At 36.8% G+C, this 19065-nt stretch overlaps 1 protein-coding gene across 8 annotated transcripts in view; it reads left to right on the top strand.

Moving 5' to 3' along the window:
• Window positions 1–19065, top strand: part of LOC754108 (guanine nucleotide exchange factor DBS) — a 103482-nt gene that overhangs the window by 15590 nt on the left and 68827 nt on the right. For 6 of the 8 annotated variants that reach the window (XR_004063519.1, XM_030981814.1, XM_030981817.1 and 3 more), the window contains 4 exons: window positions 1404–1494; window positions 2248–2256; window positions 8254–8370; window positions 11201–11317. Coding sequence is in view for 7 of the 8 variants with exons in the window: in XM_030981814.1 (XP_030837674.1) it covers window positions 1404–1494; window positions 2248–2256; window positions 8254–8370; window positions 11201–11317 (334 nt within the window). In the remaining variant the exon portion in view is untranslated. The remainder of the gene's footprint in view (window positions 1–1403; window positions 1495–2247; window positions 2257–8253; window positions 8371–11200; window positions 11318–19065) is intronic. The other 2 variants (XM_030981815.1, XM_030981816.1) reach the window with 2 other exon arrangements.

Below are 19065 nucleotides of genomic sequence, written 5' to 3' on the forward strand. Positions count from 1 at the left end.
TCTGACTGCGATATGGGCCCTGTTTCATGAAACTTGTCATCAATAACAAGTTACCACAACTGTTATAAGCTACTGAAATTGTGGCATTTAATTGGCTGAGAGCAAATTTGCTATAGAAATTAAGCATTTGTTATAGATAAGAAGTTTTATGAAACAGGCCCCTGGGCTCTGTTTAAAAAAACTTGTTATCAATAACAAGTTACAATAACTGTTATAAGCTACTGAAATCGGGGCATTTGATTGGCTGAGAGCAAATTTGCTATAGAAATTAAGAATGTGTTATTGATAACAAGTTTTATGAAACTGTGCCCTGATATTATATTAATATTTTGAGATCCATGGCATGCAGCATTTTAATAATATTCTGCATCTTGCTATGTGATATTTCAGGTATCTCATGGGGGAGGGCAATATAACATGTGAATAGCCCTATCTATTAATATATATCCCAATCAATAAGAAATATATAAATAGTAATTACTTTATAATTTCGCACTACATTGGAGTATGATAACACCAGAGTCAATTATATGAGGTCAAATATGCGTGAAGATTGTTCTAGCATGGATTATACATATGCCATTCATTTGTTTACATTTGCCGTACAAGGGATACATCTTCATATTTGGAACCTTTGTAAGTGCTGACCTAGAGGGAGCTATTTCACTGGATACCTCCAATAATTATTTTGCTGCTGAAGTTAAAGTACTGGTGTGTGTTAGTGATTTGTGTTTTAACAGTTATTTCCATAGAGCACATTGTACACTTTATGTTAATATCATGTGCTTAGAGCCAGATTGGCATTTAGTCATAACAGTTTTACACAAAAATGAATTCCTTGAATGAATTTTATCTCTGAGTATTTCTTGGTTTTGTTATGCTGCTTTATGATTAAGGTTTGCAGTGTACTTTTTTTTTTTTACTGCTTTTTGTTTATTCCCTACTCAGTATTGATAAGCACATTTATTGTTTTAAGTCTTGGTTATAGGTCATTTTCATTAATTGTCTTATTTACATCATTTGTTATCTTTGTTATTGAATGCACACTTTTCTGTCATCTATGTAGACGTATATGTACATTAGTTTGTAATTTGACGTGCCTTTTGATATCGTACAGAGTATTTACATTTGTTCTACCCTATATATTTTTTTGTGGATTCTTGACATTTTGTAATTGAATATGTCTTTTTCTTTTTATTTACATACCGGTAGTTTTCTGTTGTCTGTTTGTACATTTTTATATTGTATATATTTGTAATCTCTTATGTACTTGCATGTGGATTTTGGTGACAATACTTTGGCTTTGAAAACATCCTTCCTCTAATTTTTTTTTATGATTCATTCTTCAGATTATGAATAAATTAATCAATACATTGTATTCTCTTGTATCTTGTCTCCCCTAGTCGTCTGGAATTTGACAGGGGGTTCGTCATAATCATCGATCGATCTACAAACTCATGGGGAGACGTCAAAACGACCTTGATTAGAATAGCGGTACGTATGAAGCAAAAAAAGAATTTCCACTCAATTTAATCTTGTCAGAATTGGTTTTGTGTATATATTGTATAGTCTATATGCATAATATCAAAGTATATCAAAGTGATTGTTGTTCTTACCGATGATGAACTTGATAATGATTGTAAAAACAATAATAATGTTAATGATGAAAAAAAAATTATAATGGTAATACTACTAATACTACTACTACTACTACTAATAATAATAATAATAATAATAATAATAATAGTAATAATAATTTTATGATATTAATAATAACGTAAATGATGATAAAATTAATTACAATATGAACAATATTTATGATATTGATAATGATATTTATAATAATGGAGTGAAATAATTGTAAATGAGTTATGAATGAATAAATAGATTTCAAAAAATGATAAATACACTGTAAATAAGTGAATAACATATATAGATAAATAAAAGAATAAATTGATAGATAGAACAAATAATTAGACAAACACACATACAACCAAATAAGTTATCCACAAGGGGTTTAAAACTATGCAAAGTGTGATATGTTTATTATTATCGAGCAGAAAATAAAATATGCTTTATTTCTTCAAGAATTTTTTCTTAAGTATTTATTTTTTTAGAATATGATTGTTTCATCATGCTGTGTACCCCCCCCCCCCCCCCCCCCCCTGCATGCATCACCTATGATACAACTGTAAAACACTATTTTCATTGTTTTTTGTTTTGTTTTTGTTTTAATATTTCATGAAGGATTATTATGTAAGAATCTAATTTTGCCTTTTATTTTTGCATGCACTTAGGATAGGCTTCATGTCATTAGCAAGCTGTTGTCTTATAGTGCACCATTTTATTTGAAATTACCATGATAACTCCAAATGCTCATAGCAAAGTGTTTATGTACCTGTAATTCTAGATCAGTTGATGTCTTAGAACTAGTATATCATTATTTAGAGCGAGAAGGGAATTAACTCATAATGTAATAAGTCTAACAAGGAGTTTTCCTTTCTGGATGTACATATCATCTTTGTGATATGGAGTCGTATGGTATTTTGTGGGCCGTGCAGGCGCCATCAAATAGCTGTTTTGTGTTTGTTGTGCTTTTTTAAGTATGCATTAGTCCTGATTCATTGAAATCTTTCATTAACATTCTTATACTAATCTTCTTCTTTTTTAATTAGATGAAAAAAACTCTCTGTTCTCTGTTTCAAATATTCTCTTTAGATTTCATTTCAAGTTTTCATCTAAGCTCAATTTTGTCCAAAAGTGTTAAATGTGTAGTTTAAATTCTAGTCTCTCAAATTTAGAAGCCATGATGATGTTTATCAATTAAAAATTGTAACAACAACAACAACAACAAAATTAATTCCTACTTTCTATTAAATTATTATAATCAGGATCAGAAAAATTATAATAGCATTATTGAAGTACATGTATTTTTAGTCTGCCTGTCGATGTACATTATATGATCCTGATAATTTGTGGGATGTGAGCCTGTTTGCTTCAATGTTGGCTTCTCTTCGGTCTAATGTACTGCCCTCTATTGGCAGACCAACACAGACGCTATCAGAAAGGGTTCTTCATAGTTTACTTACATTGCATGCAAGATCTGTATGTGCTTTTAAAAGGGTTATAGGCATTACCCTTAGAAGTACAATGGCTCAGTGGTAGAAGAATAGTGGTCCTGCCACTGAAAAGTCCGGGGTTCAAAACCTAGAAGATGTTCCAGTGCCCGTTGGTATTGCATTAGAGACACATAATCATGGGTTATCATGGGTTCTCATGGGGATTTTGACCCCATTGCACTGCTTATGCTCAATAATGGGAGAGTGGACTGCACTTTAATCGAGCGACAGGTTTCACATGCACATAATGCACATACTTACTAGCGGATCTAGAGTAAGGCTTGGGAGTCTCAAACCCTCTCCCCCTCACCAAATTTATTCAAGCCCCACCACCCCCTTAAAAAAAAAACCTACAACAAACCCAACTTTCTCTTTTGTTTGCCAACTCCCTCAGATACAGGAAGCTCGGAAGTTTCACCTCATTGCTTATCCAGAATTGTACACAGTACATGTTTTGTTTAATATAAATCACACAAAAATAGAGACATCATCAAAAAGCAAGGTGCATCGATCATAGCTAGCTGAGAGAGGCAGTTGTAACACTGGAAGTTATTCCTGATTGGTCAGTTAAATTCATGCAGCTCCAAATAGTTCCTCCCTTAGAAATATCATGTGTAAGAGAACGATTCATGATTTGAACATATGTGACCACACTGGCATAATATGTGTGTCACAGCCATCTCTCTCGATAAGCTGTGATGTTACTTGTTTGGCGCCCTCTATGGTGGGAGTCACCTTCATCTTAAATGAAACCACAAGTGTACCTAATAATAAACCGTATGCCTGGCTGACTCACCGGGTCTCATGACGACATAGGGACACATCCTCTGCCTCTACTAGCTCTTGGAGGGGTGCAAGCGGGTCCCCATCAGATCACAGTTAAGGAGCGGATATTGAGAGTTAGCAAGGCAAACAAGGCAATATGTCCAGCCCTATATTTCTGTTGAATTATTGAAAGCCCAAGTATAGTTTTGGTATTTCACCCCCCCCCCTTCTCAATTAGCCCCCAAGATGCCAAAAAGAGTCCCCGAAAGTCATAAAAGAGCCCCCAAAATAAGCATAGAGTTCAATGCAAAACAAATTCAAAGAGTGTTATTTTCATGCAAGCAAGCTTAAAAAGTAGCCCCCCAAATTGTTTTAATTTTTTTTCCCTGCCCCCTCCTGAAAAAAATGAAATATTAAGACACATTTGCCAGGTCATATTAGGATAAGACCTGTCTAGTGGAGTAGTTTTCAATGTTTTCAAGGACAATGACCCCAATTCATTATAAAGTTTTCATTTGAAACAATGCTGAAATATCCTTTCCACCGTTTCGCACATCATTATGTAAACTGTGGATGACAAGTACTTAAAAACTTGATGTACAGGTAAATACTACGGTATTCATGTAAAGAAGTATAGCTTGGCGTAATGGGGGGGGGGGTTAGATGCTGTAATAGTTACTTTTAAAGCAATGGCAAATTTATGGAGGGACAACTGGCACCCCCCCCCCCCCCCCTTTGAGACCTATGAAGTGACTTTACCTTTTGCTTTAGTACACAGGTCTAAAATTGTGGCTTCGACCCATTTGAGATGATGAGCTATTTTTTTTTCTTTGCTTGTCATTGATTTTTCTATTAAAAATCCCCTGAAAAATGCTAATGAAGATTTTTAGAATTCTTAGTTTTTATATTTGTTTTCCATATCAGCAAATTCTTTTACACCCTCTATTTTACAAATACTGGAGCTGCCCCTTATTAGAGCTTCTGAAATAGTGACCACATCATGACAAAGCCAGGCCAAAGTCAGACCAAACAGGTGTATGGATTGGCGACATAAATATATTCACATGGTACGTTGTTGTTTCAACTATCAAGTTTGGGAAGCTTCAAAGTTATAAACATTATCATCCACTATTAACAACGACAAGTATTCACACAAAACGGAAACGATGAGTATTCAAAGATTTAAACTACAAACCAGGAAAACATTCATTTTAACTACAAACTGGTGTCACCATGAAATCAAGCTCACCAGCCTGCCGTTGAAGTTCGAGTGAGTAACAGCTCGGCCTTACCCCATACCCCCCCCCCCCCCTGTGCTGCTTGTAGTTATCACGCTAACCTTCAGCTTGTTTGTGGTTTTTTAACATTGAGTTACCTAATTAAAAGTTTTGTACCACAAGTGGGTCCGCACGGTCCCCAACTACTAAATAACTTTGAAGTTTAAAACCATGACCTAAACTTTAAGTTAGTGGAGTGTCGTATGAACCTAACTTTTATCCACATCATTTGTAACTCTCGAGTCACAGTCACTGACGGATCCAGAATTATGTGGCTCAATTAACAGAAGGGGAGAGGGCATGTGTTTCAAGAAGTGCCACCAAGCACACACACCAAATTTACCTTATTTCAAGGGGGACAATTCATATAACGCTTTGAAAAGCGAAAGTACAACAAACAAAACCATGCAACCAACAGAGAAACATACAGACACAAATACATATATAAAAACAGGTGTATGGATTAACTCTGTGATACAAATATTACTTAGCACATAAAATTAGTCATTGTTGGATCAGTGTTAATTGCCTGTGTGCTGAAATTAATGGCCCAGTGAGGGGGATCATGGGAAAATCAATCCGCAAATTACAATAAATGAACTGGAAATACATGTAATATTATTTTTTAAAAACCTTGTTAAAGGTATACTTGGGGTGGATGAAGGGCTTGTAAAAGAGGGGGTTCAATATTCATGAAAATTCTATGGCATGCGAAAACCCAAAAGGAAGAACCAAATCATGATTCTGTGATGCCTTTGTATTTGAAAATTCTCTGACAAGCAAAACACAAAGGGACAAAAATAGTATCATTTAAAGAGGAGGGGAGTGGGGGGGGGGGCACATCTTGGATATGTGTTCTCAGGGATGATGTCTCTGCTATACTTGAGATATGGTTTAAAAGGGGGCATAGACCAGAATCCCCCCTCCCCCTCCTCATGAATTTGATATCTAACAGGAAGAAAAAAAAATACAAAAACTTTAACCACCTTTCTATGGTATGGAAATATCGATTTAAGGGAGAACATTTTCCTTTCAAAAAGTCTTCAAAATAAAGTCACTCTTGATCGTAAATCACCCTTAGAATATTGGTAGTCCTGATATGATGACAAGATATTGTGCTTCACTGTCTTCATATAATTACAGAAAATACTGCAACTTATGCCAACAAAATATTTGTAAAACCAGAGAACAATGGCCATTTTCATGGCTAGCAACTTTCACAATTCATATGCTACATTTTCATCGTCATACCGGGTAATTCAATCGTTTTGCAGCATGAACCTTTCACCAACCTGCACCACACACACAGAGTTTGTGAAGTTTCATGCATCCTTAAATTTGCGGTTGTAAAATAGCTCCCATTGGCAATGATTTTCTCTCCTTGATTAATTGAAGGTGAAACCTATGACGTTACACGTTTATGTTGTTCCCATTGTATGTAAAGGTCATATTACAGAATGCGAAGGGCCTGCTTTAGGGAATTGCTTTAAATGTTTGGCTTTCGTCCATAACCTTAAAATAAATCTCTTTCCTATTGTTAAAGCACATAAAGATTGGGTTTATTTGTTCTTCGCTCCTGCATGGTAAAACTATATCATCATCTATGATATATCTGCAAAGCATGTAGAGACATCGTCCATGTATTAAGTGCTATGCAAATGCAGAATATTATTATTATCAACAAATGATGATAACAATTGGGGCTTAATTATTTACAAATGGTAGCCACATCATGATTAATACTGCTCTCCCCGTGGGCCCTACAATTACAATTACCCTCAGCAACTTTTATGTACCCATTTACACCTTGCTGGAGAGTGGCAAGTATAGAATAATGTCTTGCCAAAGGACGTTAGTGCAGGGCTGGGATTTGAACCCTCATCCCTTGGATTGAGAGTCAAGGGAATGAACCACTACACCCCGACATCTCTTGGATATTCACATCAAATGTCATCTCTTAAACCTCTCTTAATGCTTGTTCATATATGATCCGATAAAAACTCAATTTGGCAGTCTTTTCTTTCAAAAATATCTTTGCGTTTCTGCTTCTTTTATAATTTCACACTCATTTTTATCTTCCATAGATATTAACACACTATTCTAATTTAGAGAGAAAAAACAAAATCACAATTTTTTTTAATGTCTTTTTGATGTCATGTGACTGATTGAGTATTGTGGAATTGAAATGTGAGAGTAGATCAATATGGCATTTTAGTGTAGTACTGGCATCTCCGTAGATGCACTTCCAATGTTCTTTAGCGGTAAGAGCCTATAAAGTGTAGAAATAAAACTCAACTAGCACATGAGCTTTTATCTAGCCCTTTTTACCAACCAATAGTTTCTTTTTTTGTTTATATGTAAATATCATTGTATGAAATGAATTGCTGTATTGTTTTTGGTAAATAGATAAATCAATAAATCAATCAATCAGTCAATCAATCAATCAAGTGCCTCATGAATGCTGTCTGTAGTGCCATATTAAACTAAACCCTTCCTAATAAGCTTGAAACATCACATTGATCTTTCTGTATGAATATTTTGAACAGTGGTATATAGTACCTGGTAGGAATTTATTCCTTGAAATGCTAGAGCGCCGTATGGCAGCCGTGCTAAAGCCAGGGTAATAATCAGAAGCGCCAGGAAGGTCAAATCTGACTGACATGAGCGCTATACAAGAACCAATATTATTATTATTATTATTATAGAAATTACTAAACTGCCCCCTTAATTAACCAAGATCTGATTTTAGCACCAATGAAATAGTATGCATTATAGGAATTACTAACTGCCTCAAATTACTAACTACTAACTGCCTCATTCATGCTATCTACAGTGCTATACTAACCACTAAAAACCCTCTCTGTTGAGCTTGGAACACCTAGAGCATTTCCTTTAAACAGTTTTAATTGTGGTAGAAATTACCAACTGTGCCCTTAATCATCATTTACTGTAATAAGTAGTATCAATGAAATAGTATACAGTATAGAAATCACTAACTGCCTCATTCGTGCTATCTGCAGTGCCGGCCATATACTAACCACTAAACACTCTCTGATGAGCTTGGACCACCCATTTCCTTATGCTTCTTACAGCAGGGTTACTTCCCCGGTATCATCCAAGGTGTGTACGTCATCAAACCCAGAGGCTTCCTCCAGAAGACCTTCTCAGAGATGCGCTTCAAAGGACTCAAGGATGAATTCAAATTCAAGGTTTGTATTCCTTTAACCACCTTAAAGATATAGACCCGTAGTGTTAAAATTGCGGTTCAAGGGTTTTGGGTGCAAAGTATCCATTCAATATTGTTCAAATGTTGCCTTCAGAGGTTTAGATGGCAATACTTCAACCTAAATTCGCAAAAAAGCAGAAATATATGCCCAAATGTTCAATGTTTAAGTGCGTTCACGACATCTATCCAGGCCGGATCGATATGATAATTTACCATATATATCAATAAGTAGGCGGTTTCCCGGCAAAATTTGTATCATCACGTATTAGTCAGAACATATTCTTTCACATGATTGGTAATAAGAGCTTCCATTTCATATTTTGAGAGGGGGGGGGGGGCGCTTCTAAAACTGGTCTATACCTTTAAATAATCTTTTCTTTATGTGAAAGATAAAACCGAGTATAGAGGTCAAGTGAATGAATTATGAAAGAAACTACCTGGAAGCAATAGACCGGATTACTAACATATTCAAATTTACGGATGTTTCTTGGAATTCAGTCTGCATACATTACTTGTTGCTATGTCGGGCATGCCTCGGACAAGCTTTCGGGTTGTCAACAACAATCTATGTTTAATAAGTACCGGTATGCTCAACATTTGACAATGTTAGTAAACTGGTCTATTGAGGAAAACAAATTGTTAAGTTGTACGTTCGATCTGAGGTTTTGGCATCGTAGAAATGATAAGAAATCCACAGTCTTGCTAGATGTCGCATCTAGTGCTAAAACTTTCCAGCTGTTTGATGTCAGGTCTATTGATAGAAGGGCATATATGAGGAGCGATCCTATTCATGGGAGCTCTTGAAATCACCAGAAGAAGCACATTTTTAACTCACATCAATGCTAAGTTTAATAGGGGAATACAGAGAGAGAGAGAGAGAGAGAGAGAGAGAGAGAGGGGGAGAGAGAGAGAGAGAGAGAGAGAGGGGGGGTGGTGCAGACAGAAAAGGACATTCTGGCGCTAAGAGGAGAGAGAAAGAGACATAGCAAATGTGAGCTAAAGGGAAAATCAGAGAGACGGAGAGAGAGAGAGAGAGAGAGCAAGTCAAAATGGAAACAGACAGATCATTCCACGTATCTAATGCAAATCCTCGAGAGGCTATCAAGATCTGCCAATAATTTTTCCTTGAGAAAAAAAAAGACCTACATCTCGATCTTATATAGCATTAGCACAGCTAGAATTATCAGGACTGTGGTGTAGGGGGACCAGAAGTTCTTAGATCCGGCAAGCTTTTTGAGAGGGTTTTTTTTTCTTTCTGAGTGACGTGACCCGACGAATCATTGATTTCCCCCTTCCAATGCCCCCAGTATCCTGCCACAGATTAGTCTTCAAGCTCGCAGACTCGAACCTAGAAAATTAGAACCTTTTATGACATGAAACAGTTGCAATGTATTAAGGACAGCCTTTTTTTGCAGCATGATATTTTGACGAATCTGAACATAGACTCACAAAATTTGCAAAACATTTCATGCACGCAAAGTTTCCCGGTCTACAGTGTAGCCAAATATGGTGGAAGTATGTCATGGAATTTCTTTGCAAAAAGTGGTGAAGTTTCTTGTCAACTTATTACAAAACTGTTTGATGATTAGAGGGAAGGTTTGAAATCAATTTGTTTTTTGGTGGTGTTGTTTTGTAAAGTAAGGGACACTCTGATGAATACATTATGAATGGGCTTTAAAATATCAGTACAATTATTTTTCTTTTCAGAATCTTGTTTATTTTATCAGCCATTGGGAGCTATTATGTAAAAGAAAAAGGCAAAGTTAAAGAACTATTTGAAAATTGCACAAGACCCGATCCCCTTCCCACCTTTACTCCTTTGATCAATTCAATAAGATTGCCAAATATATGGATATACAAATTGAATTTCAAATACATGTAAATTAATGCATATATTTGGGGAGATAAATCTGCAGAGATGGAAAAATCTCCTCGGAAAATGATTTTGTTTTGGATTAATCTAAATTTTTGCTCAAAATAAAGGTTTGTAATCCTAGAGTAGGAGATAGGAACTCCTGCTCGACGTTCCGTGCGCTGGGTTTCCCCTTGCCAGTCCCGACAGACCCAAGAGTTTGATACTGCCCCCCTCCCCCTTGATCCCAAAAGGGATATGAGGCACATGCGTGACGTCACATGCCCCCTTTGTGCGAGCGCTTGCCGCTACCGTGTAGGTAGGTGTAGTCATGTTCAGCAGTGTGCGCTACCGAGCGAGCGTCTACCGAACAATGTTTTAATAGAGTACTTTGTGGACGTGAGTCAGAGACCAAAGCAACAGACAGATAGGTTGTTTGGAGATCGCAGTGGACGCCCACTCTCTCCCCCTCTCTATCTCTCTCTTCTCCTCTCTCTATCTTCTTCTTGTTCTACGACTGTTCCCTTGTGCTCGCACCTGTGGTATTCAAAACCCAGGTTTGGAGAACAAACACGGGTAGCAGTTAACGGTTAACAAAAGGAAGGAAGGAATTGCGGCGCTTCCCCACAGGAAATCTCTATTATTGTTCGTAACTGCCCCTTAGGAGTGTCGACGTCCCTTCACCCTACCAATTGGACCTATCAACACTTACGGGACTGTCCTTTGCCAACTTACAAGGCAGTTGCGAATCCTTCCCCCACCTCAAGACACATTCTTGGAATATATATGTGGTTGCCTTTGATGACCCACTGGTGACCGATCGCGGACACCAACGCGTCTTCTGCCCCGCTTGGATTATTCTCAAGGAACTATCGTCAACGCTGTATTCGCTCATCTTGGCATCTTAAAAGTCACCAATGAACTTCATTTTGTTTTGTTTTCGTAACTCTTTCTTGTTCAGATTGACCTAGTGGACAGCACCACCGAACTCCATGCTCGGATAGACCCCACGCAGCTTACCAACGAATTCGGTGGTACTTTGAACTTTGACCTCAAAGGGTGGATAGAAGACAGGATGGTAAGTAAAAACGTTTTCACAAGAAAAAATAATAATTCAGTCACACCACCAAATCATGTAATATGGTATGAGTTGAATGTCCTTCTTGCTCCAAACAGATGATTTGGCCATTGAGGTCAGTTCGGGTCAGATCGGGTCACCTCGGGTCACCTGGGGTCAGGTCAACTGTCATTTAGGTCTGGTGTAGGTGTCATCAGTGTGGCTGGGGTATAATACCGTACATGAAGAAAATGTTGATGCCTTGAGGATTTTTTGTTGTTGTTTTCAATGTATCTTTTTTTCAGACAGGAAACAGTGGATATATCCGAGGCCCCTCAATGTGAAAGAAATATTTTTTGCAGAATGTTAAAGATTTTAAAGATTCTTTATCTCAGTTTTATTCTGTGTTCAATTGGAGAAAAAACTTTGAAAATAGCAATGTCATCAAATTCATGATTGGAAAATCTGTGTCAAAAAAAGTTTTAATTTGGAGTTTTAATTTGGTAGGCCCCTTACTTTTGGTGCCTCTAATTTGTTATGTCATCAAAAAGAAAGTAAAACTAGCATTGACACAATTTGACCTTGGTAGTCCAGGCCTCTCTATATAAAATTGTGAAAGGTTTTTTTTTCTAGTGTGTATTTACATATATGCCCTTGTTCGACAGCTATCTTCTATTAATATATTCATGATCTCTATTTGTGGAAATGAAGGATATACTTCGAAGGGCTTACGCTAAACTGTATTTAGATTCAGCTTGAATAGTTGTTGTACAATCACTTGCAAAACTTTGATGTGAAAGGTTATTTTCTGAGGTATACGTTTAGGCCCTACTTCAACCGCTATCTTATATTAATATATTTTTAGAGCTTAGAGATGAAGAATATTCTGAAGGGGTTTTGGTAAAATGAATTTAGATTTAGCTCGATTGGTTGTACAGTCATCTGAGCAGTTTAACCGTGATAGGTTATTTTTCTAAGAGTATATGCCCTAGTTCAAGTGCTGTCTTCTATTAATATATTTATAACCTCTACTTGTGGAAATAAAGGATGTATCTGAAAGGGTTTTTCAGCATGAATAGCTCCTGCAAACAGAAAAGTATTTTTACATGGGCAAATTTGGATTAATATCTTGCCAAAGGACATTAGTGCTGAGCTTGGAAACCATTTTGAATCGTCGAAAGAGATGACGATTTAGGTTATCAGGCTAGTCTCTTAAGAGCGTTGGATAAAACTACAGTATACATAACTTTTTCTTTGCATTACCAGTTTATGGAGAACAGGATTTAAATATCCAATTACACTGATGTGTCATACTTGTTGATGTGTGCTGAAATAGCTAGTATACCATCAACATTAAGGCACAATCCATTTACTGCAATGTATCCCTGTATAGTTTTTAGATCATTATAAGGCCTGTCCTCATCAGCTCAAGTTTGCCAAATAACCCACACTTTTAACTATCCCAATTGCAAATTAGCAGCCCGCAGTTGCGTTTAGCACGATATTTGGTCTAGAAAATATCCTGAGAAATCTTGGTCTTGTTTCCAAAAGATTCCGCTATTTGGGAAAATAGCGGGCTAATTTGTGCCCATCCGAGCTAGTTGGTGATGAGCCTATCGGTCTGGTGAAAACGCAATTTTGAGCTTCGAGCTTTATTATTGGGAACCTACAAAAACAAGCTATGCTTTCCAGTAGGTTCCTGTTTCATTTCATAATTTTGAACTTACTTTGTAAACAATGTTCTTTGTTGTGCAAACAATTGTTGTATGAAATGAATAAAATCAATCAATCGATCAATATCCCGAGTCTGAAAATAGCGGGATTTGGCAAACTCAAGCTGATGAAGACAGGCATACCGGTATATAGAGAGCTGCTATTTAGCGTCTGATCTGGCTGGCGCATGACAATGGACAAGAGGGATCAATTTAAATTTGTTGCCGTGTTCCACACCCTCACATCCTGTCCCCGAGGATTATGGGATATGCTCCGACAAGCCTCTAAAGTACAACACCTGTAGTTTATATGCCTACCTATGTTTCAAGCTTTAGGCAAAATAGATGGCGATACACAACCGTGGTCTGAAAAAAATTCCCTATGTAAATCTAGTTTTGAACTTTAGTATTTAGATCATTTATATTGTAGTTGCATTTGCCACATTGTTTCATACATAGGCCAATAGTACATACTTCCTCATCATACATACAATCTCTAATGCTGGACTTATGGCAAATTCTTGCTCTTACGATATGTTTTCACACTCGGTTTTCTTAGCCTCGTACTATTTGCCTAATTAACCCGGGCTTAGGAAACCCATGCTGTTCTCACTCAAAACCAGACTATCTCTGGTTGGATTCAGGGTTTCTGTCTTCAAGGATTAGCATCTCTTTTCCTTAGCTTAGACTCTTTGTACTTCTGTTCTCATTTGAGGTCTTAGCACGCATTTTTAGAGATATATAGCATCTCAATTGCGGTGATAACCCTACTATTTTCCAGTGCCAAATAATCCTGTACTATCGGTAGGGCTCGCTTTGGTAGAACTGAGTGTGAAAAACGAAGTGGGCTTAGTTTGGCTCTGTACTATTGGTGGGGCTAAGACCTAGCCCCAACAATAATACAGGATAAGGAAAATTTCAATAATATTCTTCCTAAGAGCCTTGAGGGCCTTGTTATTATTATTACCCCAGCAAATGCCAGGTACCCATTTACACCTGGGTGGAGAGTGGCAAATGTTGATTAATATCTTGCCAAATGACATTAGCGCAGGGCTGGAATACAAACCCCCAACCCTTTAAGATTAAGAGAGTCTAGAGAACGACCCACTATGCAACCACACCACCACGTTCCGATAATTGATCTGTGATCAATTACTCAAGGCTTCATTTATTTCATCATGTAAGGGTTAGGGTTACAATTAGGTTTTATGTTAGGGGCTTGAGGTTAGTGTTAGGTATGTTGAAGTGAAGAATATGGTTAGTGTAGGAAATTGATGCAAAGAAATTGTCCCAGAAACAAGTGTTGTACAACCTATAGTAGCATCGCATGTTTCCATGAATGTATAGCGTAGGGCTGTGTGTCATAGAAAGGATTAGCGGAAAATTAGGTCAATTAGTATCCTGTGTTTTAATTAGACTATCGTTATACATACCAAGAGTCCAGAACCGTTCAAGTCCAGCAGTATATTAGCTGGCCTTACGTTAAGCACTGGTATTGCAACGTAATTGTCAGTCCCAGATAGATCATGAGATGTATAGCCTGTTGAGTCCACTTGAATGTTTGCGGAGATTCCTTTAACCCCTTGCGTATTGGAACCGAGTTGTTCTTGCATTCATTCTATGAGAAGGAGAGAATTTGGTAATGACAGGGTTAAACTGAATCAGTTTTTTAAAACTCATTAGGCGTGTCTTCATCATCTCGAGATTGCCATATAGCCCGCTATTTCTGATTTGGGATAATAATCCCAAAGTTACAAATCGTGTCTTCATCAGCTCAAGATTCGACTTCGAAACTTGAAACTCGACCTTGAGAAATTTGCTCGAGATATTTTGCTCAGCGTTAGCGCATAGTGCTAGTCTTCGGTCTGGTGAAGACGCACAGGACAAATAGCTGGATATTTTGAAAACTATCCCAAGATATCTTGGGATGACAATCCCGACCAAATATCCCGCTAATTTCTACTTCGGTCTAATGAGGACGCAAATTAGCAGGATGGTTTGCAATCGGGATAGTTCAAATTGCTGGATATTTGGCAATCTCGAGATAGTGAAAACAGGATTATTCATGACTGATGTTACATGTAGGCTGACTGCAAGGCATCTCTAAGATTTAATGGTAGCAGCTAAATTTGGCATTAAAACCAAAATCATTTACAGTTCTATAGAAGTTCTTCTGTCTCCTTCTATTTTGCTCTTTTTTTTACTCATACACTATCTCTCTCTCTCTATCTTTTTTTCTCTTTTCTTTCTCTCTCTCTCTTTCTCTCTTTTCTCTCTCTCTCTCTCTCTCTCTCTTTTCTCGCTCTTTATATCTCTCTCTCTCTCTCTCTCTTTCTCTTTCTCTCCTTCTCTCTCTCTCTCTCTCTCTTTCTCTCCTTCTGTCTCTCTCTTTCTCTCTCTCACATTTCTCTATCTCTCTCTCTCTCTCTTCCTCTCTCCCTCATGCACAAATTAATAAGGTATACATGTACTATCATAATGATTTTGCCTCAGTTTTGTTGACAATGTTTTAATTCATTCCCATTTCTCTATTCTATATTTACTATCATACACAATGCCACTTTTTTAATAACTTGCTCGAGATTTACGAAATGAGTTCACACAAGTTTGCTCACTCAAAAGGGCTAAATAGCTATCAGGTATTGGATTCAGTCCCATGCCTAATAAACCCTGTCATTACGAACGTGTCATAAACCATGAAGATAGATGTGATTAATACAAAGCTTCCGATCGATCGAGGCAACTATTATATTCCCCTTTTACGTTCAACTTTCTGTTCTTGCTTGCCTGCAGGGTTATCCTTGTTTCAAAAAGCTTTCTTAATTTCGTCTGTCATTTTTTCTTGTTCAGCTCAATTTCCCCAGGGACTTGTTTGCTAGATGTGTTTCTTTAGTAATTTCCATATAGAAAACCAATAATTAGCAAGCTCTCGGGTTCAAAATTCATTTTTAGGTCATGGAATTAGTTTCCACCCTGAGAAAATTCATGCTACACATCTTTTTACATGTGTACCCATCTTATAGTTTTCCAGATCACTCTCGCTCGCTGGCTCTCACTCTCTTACACACCTTGCACACATGCACACTCACATATACATGTACTCTCTCTTAATTTTCTTACATATATATACCGGTATATATAAAGCCATTATATTATCTTTATTGTTATTATCGTTGTTGTTTGCATTTTTAGTTCCTTGTCATTATACAACATTTGTCATCATTTCGACTGTTTTTCTTTAATAAAACAATAATGAATCTGATTTAAAAGCCATTTTAATAACTGGTTTTGCCTTGTTTTTTTTTCCCCTAAGTTCCCCATACATATGTAGTGAATCGAGACAGTCTAGGCTCCCGTTGGAATCCTAAAAGCCCTTCAGCTGTTTTATAAATTGGTGGCCCCAATATATCAGCCGCCCCCCCCCCCCCTTTGATGAGCCATCATAATTACACAAAAGAGAACCCCAGCATCAGCATAAAATTGAGGTTTTTTTAATGAATTCTATAAAAATGATAAGAGATTACACTATAATTGTTGATATTTATTCACGATAATGATAATTTTACGTTTATCAAGTTTAGAAATGTACAAAAGTAATTATGAATGAATGTGTTGCTTATAATAGGAGTGCAAACACTTGGAATCAAGTTAGATTATTGTTAGGAACTCTTGTTGGGGAAAGGCATTTTGATTGTTTAGGGCTGGTATGCATCCTTAATTATCAAGTCCCCTAGATAGGAGTTTAAACCATTAGTCCATTGTCTGCCTAACTACAGCGTACAAGAAAAGACATCATATGAAATAACTATTAAGGAGTTGGTTGCATTGAATCAAACAAGTATTATTTGTCCAGCTTCCTCATAGTGTACCTGTGTTGAACATGTATCTATGTATCATCTTTTGAAAGGTCACCTGATTCTTAAGACGAGACATAATCTACAGGAATCGTTGCCTGGACAGGCAAGGCCTTATCTCCCTGTTTCTCCGTGAAGTTTCCGAGACTCCCTGAATGTGCTTTCTTATTGTAGATACATGTATCATTTTCAAAGTTGGCAACATCGATCGTGACTTCAGAAATATGATCTTCACATATAATATCCGGAATGCCCGCTAGAGTCGACTCCCACTTCTGTGTCTGCCAAAAAGACAAGGGGGTGTTTCACAAAGATCCTAAGTTGAACTTATCTCTATGACTTAAGAATGATGGAAAGCCATTAGCATCTTTGAAAATATTTTGTAAAAGTCATTTTAAAAGGCATAAAATGTTGATTCAAATCATTCATATTTTCTATTATCAAGGAGATTTCATGTTCTTGTCATGGAATTTATGAAAAATCTAAAATACTTGAATTTTTGCTTTTAAATATGTTTTATTTTAAGGCTACAAATGGCTCTCCATAACATTTAAGTCCAACTTAGAGTTAAGTTTGGCTTGGGATTTTTGTGAAACACCCCCCTGGACTGGTACCCTGCAAAACTTTCATAACACAATTGTAAAGACTTACAAGATTAAACTCCAGGGCAATCTCAATATCCCATTTTATTGCCAATAAAAATAATGTTTAAATTAATAATAATAATGATTCATGTAATAATCAGGATTTGTGTAGTGAACTGAATCACTGTAACCCTTGGGTCTCTCCTCCCTGTATAACTGATTAGGGGTGTGCAGGTGGACCACTACACCAGGGGGGTGTTTCACAAAGATCATAAGTAGAACTTAACTCTAAGTTGAACTTAAAAGTTATGGAAAGCCATTAGCATCCTTGAAAATATTTTGTAAAAGTTATTTTAAAAGGCATAAAATGTTGATTCAAATCATTCATATTTTCTATTATCATGGGAGATTTCATGTTCTTGATGTGGAATTTATAAAAATTCTAAAATACTTGAATTTCTGTTTTTGAATATATTTCATTTAAAGACTCCAATGGCTGTCCATAATTTTTAAGTCAAACTTAGAGTTAAGTTCTACTTAGGATCTTTGTGAAACACCCCCCTGGGGTTTAACCCTACACTTATACGAATAGTGCAGAGGGTTCTGAACGTGCAAAGGTGGTGACTCTCCTTTCTGCACAGGGCCTCCATTTCCATCCTATCCGAGGGACGGGTGTGTTTTTTTCACTGTAGCACAACCTGCGTCTATAAAACTATTGAGGGGCTTATTAACACCCAACACAGGCTTCAGTCATCTGCCTGGGCTGGATTTGAACCCATGATCTTCGGTTCTACAGGCACATGCTTTACCGACTGAGCCAACTCGCCTCCATGATACACAACAAGGTTTTAATCAATCATATACCCCCCTTTTCTACTTCCAAGTCTGGAACGTTTCCAAAGGATTTTAACAAACCTCATAAAAATTGGCGCTGATACTTAACTAAATATTGAATAGCTCCTTGGTTCACTGAAGTGTAATAAACAACAAGCAATTAGTCCTATTTTTAATTCGGGTAATTGAATTATCTACAGAGCATGTCCCCTGCACTTTTTTGGGGTCTCAAATTACCGCAAAATAGATTTCTTTACTTTATTTGCCAAACAAGTGAGGCCTTGTTTTTAACATTCAATACATTTACAACAAATAGTTATTGGGAATATCCATTGAATGTGTTGAAATGTATCAGATTTAGAGTCAAGATATCCTTGTTTTGTATATATTTATATTTTAAATGCTTAACTTTTTTTGTTGAAAGAATACAATTCAATTTTTCATTATGCACATCTTATATATTGACAAGATAAACCAAACAACTTGATGAGTTGTAATCCTTTTTAAGGTCATCAGCCTGGGATTCCTGTCAACAATGTTTTTCAAAAAAAAATTCACCCTAATTCTCCTCCCATGTGAGCTTCATTTTTTATGGGGGCTTGAGCATAATTAAATGCCATTGTTTTTAATATGCATTGTTTGCTGGGATAGATAGATAGATACACGTCTATCATAAATGCAGTGGCAGATCCAGGATTTTTTAAAAGAGGGGGCACAAAAACTTCTAAATTTGCTGCCCCTCAAAAACAGCAGGTAGTTCAGTTGGTCCCTTTTTAGTCTTGGAT

Source organism: Strongylocentrotus purpuratus, unplaced genomic scaffold, assembly GCF_000002235.5.
Source record: "Strongylocentrotus purpuratus isolate Spur 01 unplaced genomic scaffold, Spur_5.0 spur5_scaffold_12, whole genome shotgun sequence".
In the NCBI taxonomy this organism is placed as follows: Eukaryota; Metazoa; Echinodermata; class Echinoidea; order Camarodonta; family Strongylocentrotidae; genus Strongylocentrotus; species Strongylocentrotus purpuratus.